The sequence below is a fragment of the Panthera pardus genome, unplaced genomic scaffold, assembly GCF_024362965.1.
Source record: "Panthera pardus isolate Hobbes unplaced genomic scaffold, ASM2436296v1 HiC_scaffold_13, whole genome shotgun sequence".
NCBI classification, from domain to species: Eukaryota; Metazoa; Chordata; class Mammalia; order Carnivora; family Felidae; genus Panthera; species Panthera pardus.
This window is the reverse complement of record NW_026526688.1, coordinates 36,360,938-36,387,204: the sequence shown is the minus strand read 5'-3', so window position 1 is coordinate 36,387,204 and position 26,267 is coordinate 36,360,938. Positions and strand designations below refer to the sequence as shown.

The 26,267-nt window shown below is 50.0% G+C and overlaps 1 protein-coding gene across 5 annotated transcripts in view; it reads right to left on the bottom strand.

Moving 5' to 3' along the window:
- GFRA2 (GDNF family receptor alpha 2) overlaps positions 1-26,267 on the bottom strand; it is a 100,646-nt gene that overhangs the window by 54,508 nt on the left and 19,871 nt on the right. For all 5 annotated transcript variants that reach the window (XR_002085122.2, XM_053900969.1, XM_053900968.1 and 2 more), the window contains one exon: positions 14,374-14,728. Coding sequence is in view for 4 of the 5 variants with exons in the window: in XM_053900969.1 (XP_053756944.1) it covers positions 14,374-14,728 (355 nt within the window). In the remaining variant the exon portion in view is untranslated. The remainder of the gene's footprint in view (positions 1-14,373; positions 14,729-26,267) is intronic.

The following is a 26,267-nucleotide window of genomic DNA, read 5'->3' as shown; positions in this document are numbered from 1 at the left end:
CCTGACCTTTTGCCTGGATTCTGCCACTCCCTAGCTATGTGACTTTGGGCAGCTAATTTCATGTCCCTGGACCTCAGCTTCTGCACCTAAAAATGAAATTTTGTTGTTAGGGATGCCTGGGTGGCTCAGGAAGTTGAACAGCCAAACCTTGATTTAGGCTCAGGTCATGATCTCGCATTTCTTGAGTTCAAGCCCCACGGAGTCTGCTTGGGATTCTCTCTCTGCGCCCCTCCCCCACTCGTGCTTTCTCTCTCAAAATAAGTAGACTCAAAAAATAAATAAATGAAATTTTGTTGGGATGAGCTGCACGATCTCCTGCAGCTCTGTTTCCAGGTGAACTCATAGATCCTTAGGGGCTCCACCCAGATACATTTGGAGGCACAGTACCTTGCTCTGCCCATAGCTGCCACCTTTCCAGACAACACACCTTTCTCTCATAGTGAAAAAGGCTATGAAACACTAAAGACATAGGAACCAAGGTCCTACCCCTGCCAGCTCCCCTTATTATACACAATCACACCAGGGTCCCTCCAAGCCACCCCTCCTTCAAGCAGTTAGAAGAGAGGAGGGGTGCTCAGACCAGTGGGTGGAGACCTCCAGGGCTCTGCCTTTCCCACCCTTGAGCCAGTTAAGGGTTGGTTCTCTCTCTGAGGACCCCTCTCTCAGCCCAACCTCCTCAGAGACACAGGCCTTAATTGAAGAAACTAGAATACAAAGGGAGAAACAGGCAGAAGAGGTGGCCAAAGTGTCTCCTCCTCCCTGGGCTTCTGTGGACATGTTCCCAGCAGGGGGAAGGAGGAGGCAGGGGTCCCCCAGACCTGTTCACCTGCCCAGCTTTCTTCCCACCCTGCGTACCTTCTGGGGGATGAGAGCCCACCTCTGCTCCAAGCACAGCTCGACAGGGAGAGCTGGCAGCTTAACTGCCTTTGCTGCTGTGGCCCCCAGGTCTTCTGAGCTCACTGGTTACCACTTCGTAACTACTAGTTGATTTCTCAGGGATTTCCCATCCATGCTGGAACTAGGGGAGGATTAGCAAGCAGCAGGCAATGATCCTTGCTTAGTTTACTTACAACTCCCCAAGAGAAGCAAAGCACTTAGGAAAACCAAGTGGAGAAAATATGCCACCGCCCCAGACATTCCTTCCAGGCTCAGCCTGCCAGTCCTCTCCAAAGTGCCCCACGAACCCCTGTCCTCAACCTCACCAGCCAGCTTGTTTTTTAATGGTGTCAACACCCATACCGATTCCTAACATTTTCCACTTTGGGCATCATCTTTCCTTGCCTTTGGATAGTGGCTAAAGAGGCCTTGGCATGTTTCATTCTAAAACTCATTGGCTCCATTACAGCCCTCACCCTGCACACTGTGACAAGTTAGAGGAAACAGACCGCACTCTCCTTAATGACCTGCTCCGACTGAGAGCAACCGAAACCCAAGAGAAGCTAGCCACAAGCACTCACACCCACCATGGAGACACTGCTTCATTCCAGTCCCCTGTCTCCCCCGGACCCTGAGGAAGTCCCAGGTCGGGACCCAAGAGCTCTCTGAGGGTCTTGCTGCCTGGTACCGACTCCCCTCTGAGGGCCTAGGAGGCAGTGGCCCCTACCTTCTGGCAGGCTCGGATCCAGATACAAGTTTTTCCCATAAGAGTGAATGCACGTGTGTGTGAAGAACAAGTGGGGTATGTCATCCCTGGGGACACAAACCCGTAGGGAAAACTAGACCTCCATTAAAACCCAGTAAGCTTGTATGTATGGAGATGCTAACAAAGACTGAATGTTAACAATATATTTAGAGAAAAAAAATAGCTCACAAAACAGCACATACTGCATGACATCATTTTTGTCAAAATACATGTATGCAGATTTACAAAGTCTGGAAGTATATTTTCTCCAAAATGTTTACCATGGCTTATTTCAGGGTGTTAGAGAAGAAGATGATTTCTACTTTCTTTAGTACGCTTGCTTGAATGATGTGTTATAGTGAGTGCATATCACTTTTATAATCAGCAAAAATGGTAAAGTGAATTTCGCTTTAAAAATTAGGGAAAGAGGTGCCTGGTGGCTCTGTCAGTTGGGCGTCCCGACTTTTGATTTCGGCTCAGGTCATCATCTCACAGTTCGTGGGTTTGAGCCCCACATCGGGTTCTGTGCTAACAGCATGCAGCCTACTTAAGATTCTCTCTCTCCCTCTCTTTCTCTCTCTATCTCTGCCCCTCCCCCGCTCTTTGTGTGTGTACATGCATGCTCTGTCTCTCTCTCAAATGAAACTTTAAAAAATAAATTAAAAGTAAATAAAAATTAGAGAAAAAAGGAAAGAGAAAGGGGAGGGGAGGGAACCTCCTAGATCATGTAATCCATTCATCCATTCTCTTCACATGACCCCAAGAGACAGGAGATCCATGCCACATCTGTTCAGAAAGAACCTACAAAGCCCATCCAACCAGACACTCATCCGAGGCTTGCCAAGGGGCCTCCAGCCTCTGCTTAGTCCATACCTCTGAGGACGGGGAACTCACTACCCATCCCAGTTTCCAGTAAGATCAGAGTCAGATACTAACAAAGGTAGTACCAGGACGGCAGCAGTATTGGGATTTAGTATAACTCCTAGTCCAGGACCCTTTTCACCAGACTCTATTTCTTCCTCTTCGTAAGCAACAAATTTGGAAAAATCCTGGGTCTGCTGAAATTGCAACATACAGTGGGAGGCCTGGGAGGGACAGGGGGAGACCCTATGTGCTCTGTGTCTCCCCAGGGCATCTCAAAGTTCCAACTTCATGCATACACACGCACATACATGCACACACTCTCTTTCACCTGTGGCACCTTCTGCTCTGAGCAGCACATTTCTTCCTGCCTGGAACAAACACGCCCAGTCCTGCTTCTCCCTCCTGTCCCCCTCCCCTGGAAGCCTCTGCCCCTAGGGCGCCCTGTCCTCCTTCCCACCCCAGCCACAGGACCTGGGACTCCACACCACCCTCCGTGGCTCTTCCAGCCACACGGCTCCCTTTCTCTGAATGCCTACAGCAAGCAGCCTAATCCTTACAACACTTAATTAACTGGGGCCTCCTCTTCGTATTTAATGTTTTCAGACGTGTGAGCCTTGTCTCCGCAAATGAGCTTATACGCTCTTTGAAGGAAGTAATGTTTACCTTGTGCCTGTGTGCCAGGCCCCACGCTCACTGCTCTTTCTACATTACCTCACTTAATCCCATAATCTCCATCCCAAGCCCCGGTCTTTCTCCTGAATTCCCACATACACAAACACTTCACTGGGATTTCCACTTGTTTCCGATGATAGGCTTGAAACAGACCTCTTCCCTCTATGCCTAGACCTTCTCCTCTTCCTCATCCTCTCTTCTCTCGGGTAATGGCTTCATCAGTCAGCAGACCACCAGGCCAGAGACCATGGACTCCTCACTCCCTTGGGTCCCTATCCTAAAGTCCCCTGGAACTGACCTCTAAAGGTCTCTGAAGTGTGTCTGTGACCCAGCCCCTCCATACTCACCCTGTGCCTTGGCCTGACCCCAGGACCCATCAGAATGTGGTCCCAGTGGGACTCCCAGTCTCCAGCCTCACTCTTCTCAGACCATTGTGTACACAGCAGCAAAAGAAATCTTTCCAAAACACTGGCAGGATCATGTCACTCTCTTGCTTAAAAGACTTCATGATGTCCCGTTTTCTTCTGGAGAAAATCACACTGCTTTCCCTGTGCTTCCATAGGGTCCCCACTTTATAACACATGCATTCCCTCTGGAAGGACCAGAGGCCTGCTTCCTTGTACAGACCTATTCCCCCCTCTAACTCAGCCCAGATATCCCCCAAAGCTGCCTTCCGCAAGGGCCCCCGCCAACTTCAGTGGGGCCAGCCCTCCACATCTCAGCCAGTACCAAGGCAGGCCTGTGATTTACCTGAGCATCCTGGGTGCTGAGCACCCAGAGCAGCCCTGTTGAATGGGTTACCAAGCTTCAATGTGGCATAATCACGTTGCTGTCCTTATTTTGATGAGGAACCCAGAGGCTCCGTGATGTTAAAGCTGCCCAAGCTCACACAACTGCCTAGGTGAGGCTCTGAACCTACCCAAGCTCACACAACTGGCTAGGTGAGGATCTGAAGCTAGGACTGTGACTCCAGCTGCTTCATGCTGCCCTGTGAAGAATACATCTGAGGAGTCTTCTCTTGAGCATGTCACAGTGCTCAGAGAGCACCCGCCATGGGCCAGGTGGAAGAGAAGTCACACACCCGGGAGGACCCCTGCCAGACTAAAGCAGTACACCATGGGCAAGGCAGGCTGTGAGCAGCTATCCCAAAATTTCCCTACTGCTCCACAATGAAGAGTATCTTATGACTCCTTCATTAATAGCCCAATGTCCTGGTTCTACTCTGCATAAGGGCACCAACGGCAGTGTGATATGCTTACTCGCCTTCGAGACCCTGGGATAATAGAATCACCTGTATGAGAGCTGTGAGTCTTCCACTAAGAACCTCCAAAAGGGCCCTGAGGCAGACAGCCAGCTCCAGGATACCAGGCTAGTGCTACTTAGGAAGAAGGGGAACTGCCTCATCCCTGTGGATACCACCCCGGGAGGACAAAGAACATGTCCTGGCTGACCATGGAAAAAGCCACATCCTGCCCCTTGAATGCCGGAGAGGAATGCCCATGCAGGTAGCCCCAGGGGCACCTCTCAAATACTCCTTGGTGTTGTAGTGCATGCCTCCTGGCTGAAGAAGGCTGAAAAAGCAAGGTTCCTCAGGCAGCCTCAGGCCATCTTCTCCAGGAAGGTGGGTCATCTAGGTCATTCAGAAGACCATGGGGTTTAGAAAAAGTCTCTTCCCACATTTAAGGGCCCTTCTGGCCATAACTAGAAAAGCTGAGTCAGTGGCAACCATATCATTGCCCCTCAGAGCCCAGGGAGGACATGGAAGGTGTGATGTTTGGGGTCCTAATCACATTGCAGTGTATGTGTCCGCATCAAAGACCATCAGGCACATGGGGCCCACACCATACACTGTATCTTCAAGGCTGGGCAGCCTCAGGATCACAGACTGACCCTGGCCAAGGGTGTGGCCCTAGGACCTACAGGGTGTTATGGCAGAGGGCCTGAGAGTGCTCACGGTGGCAGTGACCCCCACCCTACACTTGTCAAAGCCATACCAGCATTGGGTTCCCCTTGGCCCTTTCTTCACTGAACAGGCGGATGAGCAACTCTCTACGCTGCACGCACTCCCTTTCCTTGAGGATCTTTCCCAGGAAGCTCTGACCAACCAACTGACAAACATTTCTATAGCTCTGATCAAGCTTCTGTAATCACCTCTTCACCCAAACTGCTGTGGAAGAAGTCACCAGTGCCTTCCACTTTCCCAAATCCAATGGTCAGCTGTGTGTCCTCATCTTTCTGGACTTCTCAACAGCATCTGGCACAGCCGTCCACTCCCTCTTTCTCAAAAACCTCCTTCTGACTCCTGGGACATCATAATAACACCACCAACCCCTTACCAGACACTTACAGGTGCCAGGCACATTCTCAGTGCCTCCGCCCAGACCAGCCTCTCCCTGGGGGACCCTGTCCATTGCCTTAGCCTTGAATACCAGAAATATGCTAATGACCCTCAGAATTTATAACCCCAGTCAAGCTCCAGATAGGAATGTCTCCAAGGCATCTCAAAATTAACATGCCTAAAATGGAATTCCTGATTTATCTCCCATCCAAGCCTTCACCATCTCGGAAAATGGCACGGTCACACACCAAGCTGCTCAAGCCATAAGCCAGCAGGTTACCCTGGAATTCCTTCATCTCCTCACTCCTACATCAAGGTATATCATTTCTATCTCCAAACATCACACATCAGCCCACTTATCTCTCTACACACAGACACCCCCTGGCCTGAGCTGCCATCACTTCTGGTCTGGTGATACTAGGATAACCACTTCCCAGGCTGCTTGAGACCATTCTTGCCCCCTCCCTTGGGTCTCCACACAGTAGCCAGAGTCATCTTTTCATATCCCAATTTAAATAATGTCACTAGCTGGATTCAAAGCTTCCTTTAATTGCACTCAGAAAAAAATCCAAATTCCTTGTTATAAAACAAATATGTCATGGGGGTGTAATGTACAGCACGGGGAATATGGTCAATAATATTGTAGTAACTTTGTGTGGTGACACAGGATGACTACACTTACCATAATGAACACTGCATAACGTATGGAACTGTCAAATCATTATGTCACGTACCTGAAACTGATGTAATGTTGTATGTCAACTACATTTCAATCTACAACAAAACCCAAACTCCTTGCCGTGGCCTGCAAGGCCCTGTGTGACCTGGCACTGCCTGCCCCTCCACTTGCTCCTGCTCTTCTCCCCCGGAGTCCCTTCTGCTCCAGCCATGCCAGCTTTCTTTCATTTCCCCAGCAATGCAAACCCCCCACTCCTCCAAACCTCTGCACATGCTATTTCTTCTGCGTGAAATGTTCTCCCCCATTTGTCTTACCTATGGCTTCTCGTTTGTCATGTCTCCGTTACATGTCACCTCCTCAGATAAATTTGTCCTGGCCCCCTGTCCAAGTAGCTCTCCCCTCCTTCCCCATTATCCTCTATTTCTACATCCTGCTCATTTTGCAAATGTTAATTATATATTTATCTGTTTACTCCTATCTCCTCCATCAGACTATATAAGCTCCAGGGGTGCAGGGACCATCTCTATCATGTTCTCATGCCTAGCACAGTGCCTGACATACAATAAATATTTGTTAAATAAGTCAACAGAGTAGTAACATAAAAATACAACAAAACCAGAGACCTAACTAGGGAGACACAGTACTAAAGGAAAGTCATGTGATCAGTGCCACATTAAGTATACAGCAAAGTTCTAGAAAGCATCAGTAGAAGACATAGCTAGGAGACGGGGACCAAACAGGCTTTGAATGAAGAGTAAGTCTTCATGCTATTGACTGAATGTTCAAGTCCCTCCAAACTGATATGTTCAAACCCTGATCCTCAGTGTGATGGTATTTGGAGGTAGAGTTTCCAAGAGGTAATTAGATCATGAGGGTAGAACCCCCATGATGGAATTTGTGCCTTTATATAAAAAGGAAGAGACACCAGATCTCTCTCTGCGTGCACATTCCAAGGAAGGCCACTTGAGGACATGACCCTCACCAAGAGCTCAACCATGCTGCTACCCTGATCTCAGACTTCCAGCCTCCAGAACTGTGAGAAGATGTTTGCTGTTTCAGCACCCCACCCCCTTCTATGGAATTTTGTTAGAGCAACCCTAAGATATTAAGTTGCAAGCCAGTAGACAGCTCATATCAATGAGTGGAAGTGGAAATAATCAAGGATGCTAGGGCACAACCAAGATGATGGCAGCTGAAAGTGTGCCCTGGTCCCATCTAAGCAAACACACGCACAAGCGTAGGTAATGCCTATGGTAGGAACAGACCTTACTGGTTTATATTCTGATCCTCTCTGCATAGTGGCATCTCTCCCAGATGGGTCATTCCTCCTGCCAATCATCCAGTACTGGAGGGGTTCTTGTGCAGAACTCTGCAAGAGGGGACCTTAGCTAGACAAGGGGTGCACCACCACATCTCTGTGGGGCGTGAGCTCTATGCAGCCCAGATGCCCAGAGAGTTACCCTGGATGGGAAAGGTTAAAGGCACTCTCTGCCCAGCCATGCTAATATCCCTGCAGCAGGCAAAGCCGGAAGATGTAAACTAGATGTCTAGGCAGCAGCTTCTCACCGTGTTTATTTTCCCAGAGCCTTAGTAAAATAATGTTCAAAATTCCAGCTTGGTCTCAATGTATCACAGGAAATTCCAAGAGGAGTCATTTGGGCAGGACCCTTGCTAAGGCCAGCAGCAGGAGCCAGCATGGGATCCCCAGTGTCTCTGGCAAGGTTGAAGATCCCAGGATGCTGCCACACAAAGCGTTTCCCTCCACTGGCAACCTTGCTGGTTAGGTTTGCTTCAGGAAGAGGATGATGTCTCTACCCCATGGCACTCCTGGGCACAGCTTTGCTCTGGAGGTAGACTGGGATGTGGGGTTCTGAGCTCTGCTCAAGACCGGGCAGACCCCTAAGCCAGGTTCATGTGTATGGCTGCTCTCACTGTTACCAAAGTGACCCAGGGGAGACCTGGTAGGTAGCAGAGCAGAACTGTGATGTCAAGAGAACCTGAGTGGAAATGCTATCATCTAGTTTATTGTGTGGCTCTATTCTCACTGCAGAGGCAACAAACAGAGTGCTGACGCTGTACTATAAGCAAACTGAGGACAAGGACCTCCACCTACTTCATGAACTCTCTGATCTGAGTATGAGACCTGGTCCACAGTGGATGATCAATAAATAGTTGTCAGATGAATAAAGCAATGGCCCTAAGACCTGCATTCCTCCTGCTCCAGGTGACCCACTGGGCCCAGGAACACTGGCTGGATTCCAGCAGGGCAGCCACTGTGCCCCTCCTGTGCCTGTAGCAGGTATTGCTAATCAATCATTCACAGTCCTCCAGGCAGCCAATCCAAGCTGGCCATCTAGACAAGGCAGAGGTTCTTAAGTTTTGAGAGATCAAGGAACCCTTTAAGAATCTAATGAAAGCAATGCATTTCTCTCTGGAACATACACACAAAACTTTGTATATGATTTCAAGATATTCCAGACCCTCTCCTTTAAAAGAAGTGAAGGCTTGGAAGCCCCAGAGCCCATTCACCCCATGCAAATAATCACCTGCTGCTGTTTATGGAGATAACTCGCTGAAAGCATCAGTCAACAGATTCTACAGAGTCCAAAGGAAGCTGAGGGACCACCCCAAGGAGCCAAGAATCAAATGCAAACCTGTCCACATACACTGCCTACATCCCCAGACATGCCCCAGTGAGGCAAGAGGCTGAGCTTGCTGAAGAGACTCCTCCCCGCTCCCTGTGGACAACCTTGATTGGGGGGGGGGGGGGGTCCCCAGCCCCTCTGCCTTCCCAGCAGTCCTCCTGGACAAGGACAGTGTCCACTGCACAGGGGGCCCAGGCAGCCAGGGCAGCCCCAGGCTGGAATCTATTTATACACATCCTCAGCACCCAGAGGTTAAATTACAGCCCAGGACATGGCACAGGGCCAGCACCGAGTTATTTATATCCTCTTGGCAGACCAAGAGGAACAGGGCATTTCAGAGGGCCTCTTCTAAACGAGGCCTGAAAGGGACACAGTTTACAGGACAACATAACCATCCTCCCCACAGCTTCCCAGGCACATACACACACACACACACACACACACACACACACACACACAATCCAGACTGTCCTTGCAGTAAGTATAAGCGGAGAGTAGACATCAGAAGATTGTGTTAAAAAAAAAGTAGGTCATGGCCCATTGGGGGGCTAGGGTGAGAGAATTCAGCCAAATTCCATGGATTCATTCCAAGAGATTCTCTGGGCTTTCCAGACTCTGTATCAGAAGACTTTTAAAGGAAAAGCCTCTCCTGGACTTAAGTTTACAGCTCTAAAGGCTCATGGGATACAAACCAGACAAAAGCCAGAGACAGAGCATTCAAATTCAGGGCCAGTTGGAACCAGGGAGCAGGAAGCTTCCACGCTGATTCTGGTCCAAAGAGTCAGGGGAGGATTCAGAAGTGCTTCCCATAAACCCTGGCCCCAGCACAGAGATGTCCTTGTTTAACCAAAGGCTTCTTCAAACTCCAACACCTTGTGTTTAGTGACATTTCATAAGACGGCACAGTGGAGTCTGTTAAATATCACACTGGGGATGTACAAGGCCTGCCCCTGGGTATGCCACAAAGCAGATCAACAGACTTGCTTTAATGCAGTGCCAGTTGAGGTGGGCTCTGGCAGAGCTGTCCCCCAGGAATCCTGGGCCAAGATTCACTCGGAGAGAAACATAGCCAGGCCCCAACTCCCCCAGCAGGAAAGCAAAGGGGGCCAGGCAGGCTTGGCAAAGTGAGGACTGGGTGCTATAGCACTGGAGCACCAGGCATGTCCCAAGAGATGCCTGCCAGCAAGAGCCTCATTCTCCAAGAGTCAGCCCAAAGAAGCTTTCCCATGATCCCCATCAAAGCCAGTTTTGTCCATTAAAGTGACCAGGAAAGGAAGGCTTGGGGTCTCCGTTTCCTGATCCAAACGTCACGCACTGAGTTCACCCATTTCACAGTAAAGATTTCCACCTGTGCCTATCTTGGAGGGCAGAAACCTGGAAGGACCCAATGCTAGGCAAGAAAGGGAGGGTGCTTCTCCCTAGGCATATGGAGAACAAAGTCTGGGCTACCTCTTCTCTTCATGCCCCCCTCCAGCCACCCATCACCTCCTGGGCTCCTCTGTGACATGGGGAAAGGGTCCATGGGTCCGTAAGTCAGGCTTGCAAGAACATGAAAAATCATCAACTCCTCCCCTTCCAGGCCTGTCCCTAGGTCCTTCAAATCTGCCCTCCCATGCCTTCTACCCCAACAAGGGGTCTCTGTTGTATTCTCTTGTGCCAAGAGCTCATCTCCCCAGAAATATACCTCAAGTGGAGGTGCAGGAGGAGAAAGCGGCCCCCAAACCCAGACTCACAGACCTGGGAAGGGTCCTTGCAGACTGGTGAGCATCCCTACGTGATCAATGAAGAAACCAAGGGCATGAGGAGTGAAATGGCCCACCCGGGACCACTCAGGAGACCAGGGGCAGGTCTGCCAGCTCTAGGGTGACCACGGTGACCACTTCCACCCACCACCTATCAATCTGTTTCACCCCATTGTACCTCAAGCCTCAGCTCTGAGTCATAGGCAAAGCTCCCTAGAGAACACCTGGCCAGGCTTTTATAACCCCCAGGCCCTGCCAGCCCCATCCTGGATGCAGATCCTCCTTCAGCCCTGTCCTACCACTTTCAGGACCACACTTTAAATCTGTTCAGGAATGGGAGCTGGGCAGGGAGGGTTAGAGGAATGCCCTGGTTCTAGACCGAGAGCTCACCCTGTCACCTCATCCTGGGGCACCTAGAACTTCAACACTTGACCGAATTCAAACATCTAGAGACTGCACTGTTGGCGGGTCCTGCGATCGCTGTCTAAATTTATGTCCTGTTGCATGGAGCCTCCTCCAGTTGGCTTAGTGCCTCTCAGAGGCTGTCAGCCCTTAGCTCCAGGGACGCCTCATTCCAGACTCTCTCAACCGTTAATCTCATTGAAACACCCCTTCTGGTTCTACAATATGAGGCTTAATCCCCATCTCCTGTTTCTGGCTTCCCCCACCCCTGGAATAAGAAACAAAAAAATCCCTCTGGCTCTTTAAACAGACACAGATGTTCTAGAAGCCTGAAATTATCCTGCTCTCAACTCCCCCCATCTCACTCAGGACCATGGACCTCCCCCACCCCCACATTGAGGAACCACACACACTGTCCTCCCTTAACACAGGACTCATGAAGGGGATGCTGGTGCTCTTGTGGCTTGTCTGCTACGGCTCCTCATGGTGACGGCTGAGGCCGGCTCGTCCGCTGGCCTTGGTGCACCTGGCCCACAGGTGCGCACAGGCTCCTGCATGTTCCAGCCTGTCGTCACTGGACTTGGACTCAGGTTGGCCCTCCAGTTCCCTCCCAGGCCCAGCTCCTAATCCATCTGTCATTCCACATACACTATGTGTAACAGCCTGGTGGGTCATGTCAGCACTTAGAAGAAGGAGAGGATGTTATGTGCATTCAAGAACTACCATGCTCCCTTCCAGTGTGCTCTGGAACTCGTGTGGGTCATCATGGTCCCACTTTATCCCAGCCACCACGAGGCACAGAGCTCCAGCTCAGTGACTGCTAGATCGCACACCTGAGGCACTGGCTCCCGACTTCCTTTGCAGGGCCCTGGATTTCTGCCTCTAACCATCCTCTTGTTGTATGTGTGGTTTGTTTTAAATCACCTCAATCAGTGTCTGTAAGTGACAAGGCCTATTTTTTTTAAGTAAACAAAAGAGAAAAGCCTACCATCTTCACAGCTTTCCCAAGCCCTGCAGCGAGCTCTTGGGATCAGGCCTGTCTCTGAACTCAGGCAGTGCTTGTTTTCCAAACCAAAATAGCATTTCCCCTTCATCGAACACGACCCCCCCCACCAGCACTCCCATGGTAGAAAGAGGCCTCTCTTCCCCCTGCAGCCTCTATCACGGGGTGTGTGTGTGTCTCTCTCTCTCCTGTGCGTGCATGTCCTCAACAAGAGGGTTTGCCTCCACTTCTGCCTCCTGCCATGCCTGAACCAACTACAGCTGGTTTCCACCCGCCACTCACTCACTCACACAGATTCACACACTCCCTCTCACACTCATGCACTCTCAAACTCACACACATCCATACGCCCCCCCCACGTACACACTCTCACACTTCCTCACAGGCACACTCACATACTCTCTTGTACACACATGTACACACCATGAGGCACCATGTCTCAGTCACCCCCTCCCTCAGGAACCTCTCTCTCCTGGATTCTGGCCCACTTCCTCCTGGCTATCCTTCCACCCTCCAAGCCTCCCTGCCACAAGCCCCACTTCCTTTGCCCCTCCCTGAATAAATGGTATTTCCAGAAGAGTTCTGCCTCACTATCCACACCAAAGGCTTCTCTCATCACCTAAACACTGAGGATGCCCAAATCTGTAGGCCTCTCCAGCCTAGACTCCCTCTTGGGCTCCACCAATCCACCCTGCACCATTTCACTCACTGCTGGGGCTTTAATCACCAACGAGGTGCCCAGCAACTCCCAAACCCACTTCTCCACTCCAGCCTCTTTACTGAGCATGCCCCAGACATTGCCTGGGGCATGGCAATGGTCCTCCAGGCACCTCAAATGCTACACACCCAAAACCCCCACACACACTGAATGGCTCCTTCATCTCATAATTACTTAACTAGGAAACATAGTGGTCACCGTTCATTTATCCATTCAAGAAACGTCTGTGGAGTGCTCACCATGTGCCAGGCTTTACATGTAGGACGAGGTATGGAGTAAACAAAACAGAAATGACTTCTGCCTCCAGGGAACTTTCAACCAATCACCCAGTCCTGTCAAGTCTACTTACCAATCATATCTGAAATGATACACTTCTGTTCATTCCTACAGCCACTATCTGAGTCCAGTCCAGGATGCTACAGTGGAAAAAGCAGTGTGGATGGATGGATCCCAGCTCTGAAATGTATGAGCTGTGTGACCTTAGGCAAGCTACCTTCTATGTCTCTATTTCCTCTTTTGACAGATAAAGATGATAATAGTTATCTACCGGTAGTTTTGTTGTGAGAATTAAATTAGACAAACCACATAATAAACCAGCATCCAGGACACAGTAAGCAATCTCTGAATATCTCTGCACCACCATGGCCTCTATTTCTGCAGCAGCCCCACCTGTGGCCTCCCCACCTCACAACCCACACTCCATGTGCACCCACCATCTGCAGTTCCCCATGAGGCCAGGTTCTCTCCTACCCTCCAGCCTTTTGCATATGCTTTTCCAGCTGACACATTCCCTAGCTTTCACCTTCTCATTTTTCAAGGTTTAGCTCAAGGCCCCCTTCTCTAGAGCCCCAGACTAAAGCAGATGTCCCTACCCCATGCTGCCTCATCTGAGAGCCACTGCACTGGGATCCCTGCTTTGTCTGCGTCCCCTTCTGGACAGGCTGTTCCTCAGAGAGCACAATGTTCACCTCTGCACACCCAGGTCTTAGAACTGAGCACTGGGTGCAACAGGGACTCAACAAATGCTTAACAACAAACAGGGAAGACATAAGAACTATACAGAAGCAAATTTCAACTCACGGTAATGACAACTGAAAAAAACCTTGCTAATAATCAGCCTATGCTTATTAAAATGGAGTATACACCAGGCTCTGTGCTAAGCTTCCGACACACATCATGTCACCTAATCCTCACAATAACCGAATGTGGACATTTTTACTCCTGTTCACAGGTGAAGGAATGGCAGCGACTCGGGAAATTTTTACAACTTGCTCGGAGTCACACAGCTAGTAAGTAGAAAAGTCGAACCTGGGCAGTCAGACTCAAACCCACACCCTGCCCCAGCACCAGACTGGCTCAGCTCTCCGTGTGTAAGGAGCTGCCTCTGCGAGTTAGGAGGGCCCCATCCTGCCCGCCACATGACCTCAATGGGACATGAGGTGGCGGTTTCCTTCAGGAGTGGGGCCGAATTCACTGAAGGTCCCTTCTCAGCCCAGCAGGCTCTAGGGTCTATGAAATTCTATGCTCGCTGGGTTGTTCACCATGGATTCCCACAGTGCTAAGCACGAGTGAACACAGAGAAGGCAGACAAACCGTAAACGCGGGTCAGAATGAGCAAGTGGACGCCAGGTGTCTGCGCGCGCACGCCAGGGCCCGGGAGCGCGGAGCGGGGGCTGCGGGCGGGCATACCGGCACAGGTGGTCGGTGCGGCACACGCCGCGGAGATCCAGGCAGTTGGGCTTCTCCTTGTCCTCATAGGAGCAGCTGGGCAGGATGGTCTGCCGGCGGCGCTCGGCGCACGCCCGGTCTCGGCAGGAGCAGAAGAGCATGCGGTAGGTGTACTCGCCCGGCACGCGGTCGAAGAACTGGCGCAGGGCCTTGTGGCACTTGCGGCGGTTGCAGCGCTCCGCGGGAGAGATCTCGCGGTTGCAGATGGAGATGTAGGAGGAGCGCAGCTTCTTGCAGTTGTCGTTCAGGTTGCAGGCCTTGGCGGCATCCAGGCAGTGGTTGCTCTTGGCACTGGCCACCGGGTCTGCCCCTGTCCCTGGGGGTGAAGGAAAGGGAGGTCACGGGCCTGCTGGGGCACGGGAAGACCACCGCCACAGGCCCACTGGGCACACCTCCCAGGGTTCAAGATGCCCTCTACCTCAGTTTCCTTCTCCGTGAAACGGGTCACCCAACAGGCACTAAGGATTAAAATGGGGGAATACACAGCTTAGGACAGCACCTGGTGCACAGCCAGCCTTACCTGTGGTGAGTCAAGATGATGAGGAATGTTAATCCAGGCTCATTTAAAACTTACCACGACCCAAAAGGCAAGCAACTAGCGGGGAGTGGGTTGCTCAGTGGGTTAAGTGTCTGACTCTTGATTCCAGCACAGGTCATGATGTCACGGTTTGTGAGATAAAGCCACCCAGCTCTTTGCTGACACTGTGGAGCCTGCTTGGGATTCTCTCTCTTCCTCTCTCTCTGTCCCTCCCCGACTCGGGTATGCCTGCTCTCTCTCTCTCTCTCTCTCTCAAAATAAAAAAATAAACATTTTTTTTTAAAGGCAAGCAACTAGGTAGGTGTTCATGCCCTGTTCACAAAAGTAGATAATGGGAAATAAAATGACTGGTTCACGATCACACAACTGAGTGGCAGTTGAGGCAAGATGGGCTCCCAGGCCCCTGAGCACCCTGCAATGGCACACTTGAACAGGCTTCTGCTCTGGGTACTGCTGGCATTTAGGGAGGGACAATTCTCATCATGGGATCTTCAGCAGCCACCACTACCACCACCCTCACCCCCACCACAGGACCACTGAAAACTGTCCCTACACATTTCAAAATGCCACATGGCAGGGGTGCTACAGCAGCTAGTTAGCATGGAGAACTCCTAAAAAGGAAGCTCCAGGTGGGAGCCCCGGCAGTAGAGGTAAGAGGCTGAAGTCCAGCCTCAGACTCTAATGGGGCTGAGCGCATAACCAGCTAAAGGGCACATGTACTAGATGTTAGGACTCGGCCGTTAGCACCATGGCTTTGAGCTCTGCCATTGCAGTGAGATGTCTTGGACACAAAGCAGGATTCCCACAATCTGTAAAGCTCCCTTTGTGCTGGCTACCCCATCCCACAAGTCTCGGCTCTTCTAAGGACCACCTGACCCTCCACTGCCAGCTGACACCACCCACAGTGCCTCTTGTCCATCCTGATGACAGACTGGAGGGAGGCAGGAATCCAGCCCATACATGCCCACCTGAGACATTCTGGGGAGAGCCAGATGGGAGACCACCTAGCCCTACCTCTTGATTTTACAGCTAAGGAAACTGATGCACTGAGTGGGCAAGGCCACCCAGACACTGGTGGTAAACCAGAGCAGGAACCAGGTCATGCCAACACTGTGTACACCAGAAGAATCTTCAGCTTAGGTTTTAGGATGGAAGAGCCTTAGCCTTTTCACTCATTCTTCATCTAGCCTGTATTTACTGAGCACCATCCACTTCATGCAAGGTCCTGGGAGGTGGTGGGAAGGATGCAAACTGAGGCAAGCTAACACCATGCCCCACACCCCGCCTCCCGTGGCCAGCCCAGGTGTCCGAGCATTCCCAGCACCATTCCTGGTGTTCAGGTCTCTTGGTCATTAAAGATCTAGCAAACCCCACCTCTGCACAGCCCTCTCTTGGCTAGGTGCTGTGTCAGCTAGAAACGTGTAAGAGGAGGCCCCATTCTCAAAGAGCTCACAAATCTAGCTAGGAAACCAAGAAGCAGTAGCATAGCAGTTAAGACTGGGTGTTATAGAACTGAGCCATCTGTATTCAACTCCTGGCCCTGCTACTTACTAGCTGTACAGTTTTGGACAAATGACTGAATCTTCCTTTGCCTCAGTTTCCCCATCTGCAAAATAATACCTACCACATAGCACGGTTGTGAGTGTGAATGAGATAGCTCATTTTTTCCTCTCTCCTGCATGATAATTTTGCTCTGTCTACTAGATCATCCCCATCAGCTACTATATCACCCATCTTTAAGGGAAAAAAGCCTCCTTGTGACCATATAGCCACCATTAAGGTAATCCTATTTTTCTGCTCTCCTTTAGAGCAAAAGCTCTCAAAGGAGTCATCCATACCAGCGATCTCTTTCTCCCCTTCTGGTCTCACCTGAACCCACTGCAGCCTAGCGTCTGCTTCCCCCTCTTGCCAGTGGTCAGGGATCCTGGGGCTTCCTCCTCCTCAGCCCATCTGGACACTAGACACAGCAGGTTACCCCATCTGGCCCTCTTTCCTCACAGTCTTGCCCTCTCCACTGGGCTTCCTGCTGCCACCCTGCATTCACCTTCACAACTATCCACCTTTTCCTCCAGGGCTCAGCCCCTCTTCTCTATGTGCACCCACTTCCCAGGGCACTCATGGCTTGTCCCCAGCCAAGCCTCCCCGTGAGTACAAGATTCACACGTCCAGCTGCCTGTTTACTTGCCCACTCTACCTGAAAGGCTGACACTGCATCTCAACCTTAACAGGCCCCAAACCAAACCCGCACATTCCCCCCAATGCTGTTCCCCCACCCCAGTTCCCCTCATCTGTATGAAAACAACTCACCCTCCCACTAGCTCAGGCTAAAATTCTAGGTACTCCCTTGACTCCTCTCTCATTCACACACCATGTCAGAAAAACCAACCAGTTCCACCTCCAGAATACATCCAGGATCCAACCACTTCTCACCGCCACCGCTGCTCCCAGTGTGGTCCAAGCCATCATCACCACATCCTGGCAAGAGCCTCCTTCCTAGGCTCCCTGCTCTATCCTCGCACCCACCCCACCCCCTGCCTCAAAACAATCCTCTCATCGCAGCTGGAATGAACCTTCTAGAACATAAGGCAGAGAGATAATGCTCCTAGGCCTCAAAGCTTCCTATGGCTTCCCCTCATTCAGAGGCTTGGGCCTGGTCTTCAAGGCCCTATATCTGAGCTGTCCAATATGGTAGCCACTAGCCACATGTGGCCATTGAACCTGAAACGTGGCTAAACCCAAAATGAGATGTCCACACCAGATTTTGAAAATACACTCCAGATTTTGAAGATTCACTAAGAAAAAAAATAATAAAGCATTTCATTAATAATTTTTTAGTTTGATTATATATTGAATCAATAATATTCTGAAAATATATTAAGCAAATGTATGGTTAAAATTAATTTTACTTGCTTCTTTTTACTTTTTTAATGTGGCTATTAGAACACTTAGAATTATATAGATGACTCATATTTCTGTTAGCCAGCACTGCTCTATGTGACCTCACCTCCTCCTCCTGGTCACTTCCTCCATTCCAGCCACACTGGCCTCCTTGCTTTTCCTGGAATGTGCCCTGACCTCAGGGCCTTCGCACTTTCTGCTTCCGCTTCCTGGAAAGCTCTCCTCCATGACCTTTCCTCACTTCTTTCAGGTCTCTGCTCAAATGTTACCTTATCTGTGAATCCTTTCCGACCATATACGTAACAAGAAGTCACTCCCTTTACCCTTTCTCTGATCTCTTTTTCCCACAACTCATCATCATCTGCCAGAGTATACACTTCCTTAGTCATTTGTTTGTGTTACATATAAACTCCATTTGAAAGCAGGGGCTTTATTGGTTGTACTTACTGCCATATCCATACTTCCCAATGCCTGGTACATGGTAGGTGTTGAATGCAAATTTGACGAGTGAAAGAAAAAATGTACTTAGAACAATATCTAATACGTAACAAGTACTTAGAAGTTGTTGGCTAATACTATTAAAGAAGCCAAACTGATGTGGAGCCAGCAACAGTGGTCAATACAAGGCCATGTCTAATCAAGTATCAGTGTAAGGGCCCAGTCCAGAAGGACTCAGATGTGAAAGTCAGGAGACAATGGATGAAGACTGGGCCTCACCTCAACACCCTGCCAACAACAGCCCTAGAATGGCAGAGAAAGTTCCCTCTCTTCTTGTTGTGAAAGCAAAAGGGGGATTAAGGCCAAAAAGGAATCAAGGTTGGTTTTCAACTCTTTACTAAAGGCCTACTAGGTGCAAGCACTTCCCCAGAGACCCAGCTGGAGACAGGGGAGTGGCCCATGGCAGTGCTAAGCTGTGCATCAGGGAAGTCAAGGTGCTGTAGCAGCAGAGAGGAAAGCATCCTGCCCAGACCAGGGGTCACAGAAGCAGTGACATCTCGGCTAAACCTACAGGATGAGTCAGAGGAAGCAAAAAGAGTAGGAACGGGGTCCCAGGCCAAGGGAACAAAGAGCTGGGGCAACAGCTGGGAGGACCTGACAGCAATTCAGGATGCCTGGACACAGAGACCGAAAGTGAGGCCCAGGAGAGCACAGCGAGAGCTTGTCCCCGGTGGGGTGCGGCCTCCCAAGCTGTCCCCTAAGCTGCAGCCAAACCAGCCTGCCCGCATCGAGATCCAAGGACACACGTCCACACAAAGACTATTCTGGGGGCACCACCTCTACACCAGCCAGGTTGTTCTTCTGTGTTTCTTGCACCTGTCAGGATGCTGGCGGGCAGAGGGGAAGAGCAAGCAAAGCAGCCTGGGGCGGAGGTGGAGGAGAGCAGAGAGTGAGGATGGAGGGGGCCCCCAAAGAGGAGCAGGGCGACAACGCACGCGGAGCAGCAGCTAATTTAGGCCCGCGGCTGCTTTTAGGTTCCCCAGGTGCCCTGTTCCTGCTCCTCTCAGCGTGTTCCTGAGCTAATGCCGCTGTAATTACAGCCTCAGTGCCTTCCATTTGTAGTCTGAATAGTGAAAGCTTGTGCTAGGAGGGTGGGAAATGTAAACCCCTGGGCCAAAACTTGGTAAATTTCCTAGAAAAAAAAAAAAAAAAAACAATAAATGTGGCAACAGTAACAGCAATTGCCTAGTTACAGGGAAGATGCCCCTTCTGATCCTCCCTGAGCAGGTACCGGGCCTGTGGAGAACGGCCCCAGAAGCTGGCCCAAGCACGGCTTTCCCTACCAGTGAGGAGATATGTGCCGGGGAAAGGCAAGCCCACCAGACAGCCCCTTCCCACATCCACTGTCTCTCCTTCACCACTGAGCGCCCCTCCCATGGGTTCAGAAGGCTTTGTTTTCTCTTCAGGAACCCCTACTGGGGGAGGAAGGAGAAATGCTGGATTGCAAACAATAGCCTCACCCAGTGTGGGCCTGAGCCCCTGAACTAAAATGTGCAAAGGGCAGGGAGGGAGGCCCCTGCTACCCCACCTCTCCGTCCCCCACAGACACCACACAGGAGCTGAGAAGGACCCAGGAACTAGAAGTTCATCGTAGGCCTGGGCCAGCCAGCTCTCCACACTCACTCTGCTCCTACCCACGCGGGTCTCCCACGCCTGCCGAGAGGAGCCCAGCTGGGCCAAGGAGTAGATGAGAAACAGCTGCCTCAGGGTGTGTGAGTGGGGATTGAACCATGCCTGGTACTTTTCCAAAACCGCAGTGAACTCAGCCTCCCAGCTCCAGCCCCTGGGGACACGGCTTGGCTTTTTCACGCCCTTCACGCCCTTCCCTTCCTGTCCCTCCGTGACAGCAGGGCCAGGAAACAACTGCAGAAGGGCTCCCTCACCCCAGCGAAGCCTCACCCACCTCCCCTCTTCCCTCCTGGGGGGCTCCCCTGAGCCAAAGACCATGTGTCCCTGGATCGTCAAACTGGTATCTTTAAAATATCCGTGTGACACCATATGGAGATGGGCTCACCACACAGCAGTCAAATTTCTCTTTCAAATCTCTTAATTCTCAAATGAAATCTTTAAATTTCTCAATTGACTCACTTTTTTAAATTTTTCAATACCTACCCGGATTTGTCCTAAATGATAACATCTATGTTAGTTCTGCATTTTTCTACTATGTGTTAAAATGCACTGCTATTAAAATAACAACACTGGGTGGCTCAGTTGGTTGAGCATCTGACTCTTGATTTGGGCTCAAGTCATGAGATTGAGCCCCGCATCGGGCTTTGTGCTGACAGCATGGAGCCTGCTTGGGAGTCTCTCCCTCTCCTTCTCTCCCTGCCCCACCCCCACTCACACACTCTCTCTCTAAAATAAAAATAGTTAATTAATTAATTAATTAAACAAAATAAAATTAAAGTATTTATTCTTATGCCCATCTCCCATTCCCTCAGCAGTGTGCCTGGTCAGTCTGGTTGGTCTGGTCAGCGGGAGGGAAGTAACTGATTTACAGTCAAGGTTCTTAAATTTCATTGCATTGGTTGAGTCACTTGAAGTGCCTGTTACACGCAAATGCACAGGCCCCATGCCTTTCTGTCAAGAGCTCTATGGCTGGTCCCTAGGAATCTGGATTTCACAAGCTGCCCTGTGACTCTGAGGCTGCCTTCCAAAGTTGCAGAACCACTGACTTGGAGCACAGGCTGAGTTGCCAATGCCCATTCCTCAAATATGCACACATCCCACCCAGCACACCATTTACCAAGCCCACCCTCAGCAGAAGGCAATTTGTAGAGCATGCCTTCTGGGGCTTCACCCCCCACTACCCAAACAAGAAGCTCATCAAGGTAGACTTTCTAACAACCAACAGGCCTCTCCCCATGGGAACAGAAATAAGATGCTCACCATTCTATGATACTTGCAGGCTAATGGGTCCTCAGGTGTTTCTGCTCCCTTTCTGGCCTTCCAGGAATCTGCCAGACTGGTTGCTTGCCCCTAACCCCTTTTCCAGCTGCAATGTCCAGCCCCAAGTCCACACTGAGCCCCTGGGCACCCACACAAGTATAAGACTCTGACGGCTGCAGGGAGTGAGAAACCTCCCATCCCACCTCGTTTGGAAACAGGCTAAAAGGAGTCTACCCTGGCCCCATGCAAACACAGCATGTATACACACAGAAACACGTTCATATATACAGGGGTCACAGCCACACTGGCTGCCTTCATGCACAGCCCCCAATTTCCTATCAACTGCCAGTCAGTCACACAGCTGTCAGTCAACAAATATTTTCAGATACTGACCACATGCTCTAGAAATCCAGCTGCGAACTGGAAAGACAGAGTCCCTTCCCTCCAGAGGCTTTCAGTCTAGTGAAAGACCAGTAATAAACATATAAATAGTAAGGTAATTTAAAGTGCTGATGGGTCACCTGGGTGGCTCAGTTGGTTGGGCATCCGACTTTGGCTCAGGTCATGATCTCACAGTTTGTGGGTTCAAGCCCCGCATCGGGCTCTGTGCTGACAGCTCAGAGCCTGGAGCTTGCTTCAGATTCTGTGTCTCCCTCTCTCTGTCCCTCCCCCACTTGCACTGTGTGTGTGTCTCTCTCACACACAAATAAATAAACATTAAAAAAATTAAAAACAAAAATAAAGTGCTGATAAATGCCATGAAGAAAATACATAAGGAAATTCAGAAGAGAATGACTGGGGTCTGGAAGGGGCTGTCCTAGGAGGTAACATCCAAGTTGAGATAGAATGATGGGCAGGAGTAAAATGTGCAAAAAATCCAAAGTAAGAGAATCCCAAGCAAAAGGAAAAGCAGGTGCAAAGGTCCTGAGACAAGCATGACCTTGGTGTGTTCATAGGCAAAAGGAAACATAAAGTGGCTGGAGCTTCCTTAATGAAGCAAAAGTGAAAGAAGAAGCCACAGGTGGTGGTCTAGGTAGAGTGGTAACTACAAAGATGTCAAAAACTGAGCCCATTCGGCAAATAACTTAGAGAGAAAACCAACAGGATGGGTCAGATGCTGAATAGGAAGAAAAAGAAATCCTGGAAAACTCTGAAGTTTTGGGCCGGAGCACCAGGTAGATGGTGGAATCACTTTGTGAAACAGGCAAGACCTAAAGGGGAGAAGGAGGGCAGAACTGAACACATAATTCTGTTTTCACTGAAGTTTGAGATGCCTACTAGATGTCCAAGTGGAGATACTGAAAAGGCAGAAGAATCAATGAGTCTGGATTGCAGAAGGTACATCTGAGCGAGAGGCATAAAATACCATGACTGACATGGAAGCTATTTAGTGTCATAAGACTAAATGAGGTTGCCTAGTTTGAGGGTGACAATAAAGAAGAGGAAAGGGGTCAGGACAAAGCCTTGGACATCATCATGTAGTGGACATTGGGAGGTGGTGGAAAGTCAGGAGACACTGGTGTCATGGAAGCCAAGACAAGAACTTCAAAGAAAAGGACAGTCAACTGAGTCCAAATAATTAGGGACATAAGGGTGAGCAGAGAGGCCATCAACAATGAGATGTCAACAAAACAAACTAAATAGGGATGGATGGAAGGCAGGAAAGGTGGGAGCTAAGGGGAGCCCATCTTCCCTGTTGGGCTATAGCCATCTGCACCATCACCTCCACACCCCTCAGCCTCATGAGGCCATCCACACCCAGCCACCACTCAAGATTCCCTGATTTTCCCAACACGGAGCACTCACTACATGTAAAGCACTGCTAGGAGAAATGAACCAAACCGGCAATGCTCCTGCCCTCCTGGAGCTTACATTCTAGTGGAAATGAAGAGATTATAATCAAGTAACAAATGGAAAATTACCCTTGGCCTGAGGCTCGCTCCACAGGCTTCACAGTGTCCCTGCTGGGGGCCAGGCTGGTGATTATGAGCAGGAACTCTGGCCCAACTGGGAAGCAGAGGACCTGGCAGGGGCAAGCAGCCTCTGGCAGTTGAGGCTCTGCACAACTATCAGAGCAAGCATGTGCAGACAGGTTATGTGACCTCTTTGAGCCTCATTTTCCTCACCTGCAAAATGAGGATAAAACACCCAGGCTGCCTACACACAGGACTATGCTAAAGATTAGACTGGATAATGTAGGTAAAAATGCCTCACACAGTTTCCAGTCCATGGCACATGCACCATAAATGCTTGTTTAAGAATGTGTTCCCCGGCTGGAAAGATCTTCCCCCACATCTCTGTTTGCACATAACCCTGCTAAAAGAAGTCCAACCCATGCACCTCTTGCCCCAGGCTCACACACGACACCCAAAAGATAGAAGGGTCCCCAGTCACTCACTGGTGAGCAAGAGGCAGACTTCAGAGCACCCTCTGCTCATCCAGAAGCCTAAGAGAGCACCACCTCCAGGATCTTCCTCTCAGCTGGGAGCGGTGGCCAGGAGCCCCATACCATCCGCATGAATGCATCTGCATACCGTCAGCTTCCCCAAGAGATGACCTTGCACTCCCAGCATGCCTCGCCTGCCAGTCCTCTGTCCTCACTCAAGGCCCAGGGACCCAGCGGGACCGCAACCTTCATTCCCCCCACCGCTCAGGGTGCCTCCCCCCGCCCCCCACCAAGTGGCAGTGCTAGTCCAGGCTCCCCACCTTATATCCTCAACCTTCTCTGGGACTCTCCCCTCACCTCCATCCCCACACAACACACAGCTACCCCAGCATCCTCCAGGGTCAGCTGTATTTTTGGAAGCAGACCAACACACCAAAAGTCAATTTGATGAATGGCAAATTCACTGAAAATCGATTCCAAAATCGATTGCTTTTTGAATATCATTTTATATTTTGTCAAATCTTAACCACTGTTGGTATGCTTTCTCCAATTCTTCAAAAGGCATATTAGGCTTAATTTTGTGTTTTAAGCAATTAAAAATTAAAATTTCATTATTTCACACTTTAAGGGACTTTTTCAGCCACTTTTGAGGGTTATACGTCTTTTTAAATGTAGTTTGGGTGGGTTTGTTTGTTTAATTAGGATTTTTACCATGCTCACACCAGTTCCCACAACAGCATATCAGCTTTAATTCTGTATTTATAACAATTAAAAGCCAAAATTGAGGCATTTCATATTGATGTGATTCACCTGTACCTTCATCAGCATTTTTTATTTTTGGTGAATGGATGCAGGATTGGAAGCACCAACCATAAGCTAAATTTTTTTAATGATTATGAAATAAACTCTTCTCACCATAAGAAGTCCTTCTTCACAAGAAATTCCAAAAGCCACCTACAGTTGCTGTTTTTACCTTGCTACCTCACATCCTCTTTTCCATCCTCTCCAAATCAAGCTTCCAACCCACAGCCCCACTAAGGACACTCCGGTCAAGGTCATTAGTGACCCCCATGCTGCCGAATGCCATGGTCATGTCTCGAAACATTCCTAACTTGACCTCTTGGCTACATTTAGCATGTCTTACCCCTTCCTCTCTCCTGAGACCCGTGCTTTTCTTGGCTCCCCCTGGTACCCTTCGCACTGGCCTTCATCTCAGCCTCCTCTGCTAGCTCTTCGTCCTCTGCATTGGAGAGCCCCCACCTACCTCCCCCTCGGTCCACACACTCTCACTAGGTGACCTCATGGGTCCAGAGCTTTAAACACCATCTATATGCTAACGACTCTCAATCTATATATCAACCCTAACCTCTCCTCAGAACTCCAGGCTTACATCCAACTGCCTACTTGGCATTTCCAGACAGAGGTCTAAAGGTCTGACTAGTATCTCCAGCCTACTGTGGCAGACAGAGAACTCTCCTCCCCCTTCCCCATCCTGATATATGGCAGTCCCATTGTTGTTCAAGCCTAAATTACCACAGTTGTCCTTAGCTCTGTGCCACCACAGATTCCAGATCATACACCCTACTGTCTTAGGACTCTGGCCAGTGCAACAGCCTCTAATTGCTCTCTGGCTCCCACCGCTGCCCATGCCCCTCCCTGTCCCATGATCCACTCTGCCACAGCGCAAGAGTAAGCTTTCAAAAGCATAACTCGGGGTGCCTGGGTGGCTCAGTCGGTTAAGCGTCCGACTTCAGCTCAGGTCACGATCTCGCGGTCCATGAGTTCGAGCCCCGAGTCAGGCTCTGGGCTGATGGCTCAGAGCCTGGAGCCTGCTTCCGATTCTGTGTCTTCCTCTCTCTCTGCCCCTCCCCCGTTCATGCTCTGTCTTTCTCTGTCTCAAAAATAAATAAACGTTAAAAAAAATTTTTTTAAAAAAGCATAACTCATACTGTGCTACTCAAGTGCCTAAAATCCTAGAAAGGTTTCTCATCACTCTTAAAATGAAATCCACAGTCCTTAACTTACCTGCAGCATCCCAGTGATCTGGCCGCTGCCTACCTAGGTGCCCAACCTCCCAAACCACCACCTCCACCTCACTCGCTGGGTCCCAGGCCCCACCCTCCCTCACAGTGTCCTGCCCTGGGGACCTTTCCCTAGATGTGCTCTCTGCCATTCCACAGACTTCCCATGGCTGGATCCTTCCAGGGAGTCAGACTTTGGCATTCCCAATCTGGATGACCCACCAGCCACCTCTGTCCTGTCCTTCTATTTAATCCTTGCATGCCATTCAGCACTTTCTGTTGTTACTGTTAATTTGTTTGTTGGCTTGTTTTCTGTTTTTCTCTGTCTCAGGTTAATCGAAATAAGCTCCAGAAGAGCAACAGTCTCCCTTGCCTTGTTTGTTCACTGACATTTCCCCAGCACCTAGAACAGGGCACAGCACCCAAGGGATTTTCCTGGAGTCTAAGAATGAATTCACATACACACTGCTTCTGCAGGAGGGGACAGAAGCATCCAGAAGATGACATAACCTCCACACTGTAGGAAGCCCCAAAATACACATACAGAGGTTTAGTCCACTAATTATTTTTGTTAATCACGTGAAGATAGCCTTCCCATCCTCTAATGTCCCTCTGTATTCACCCC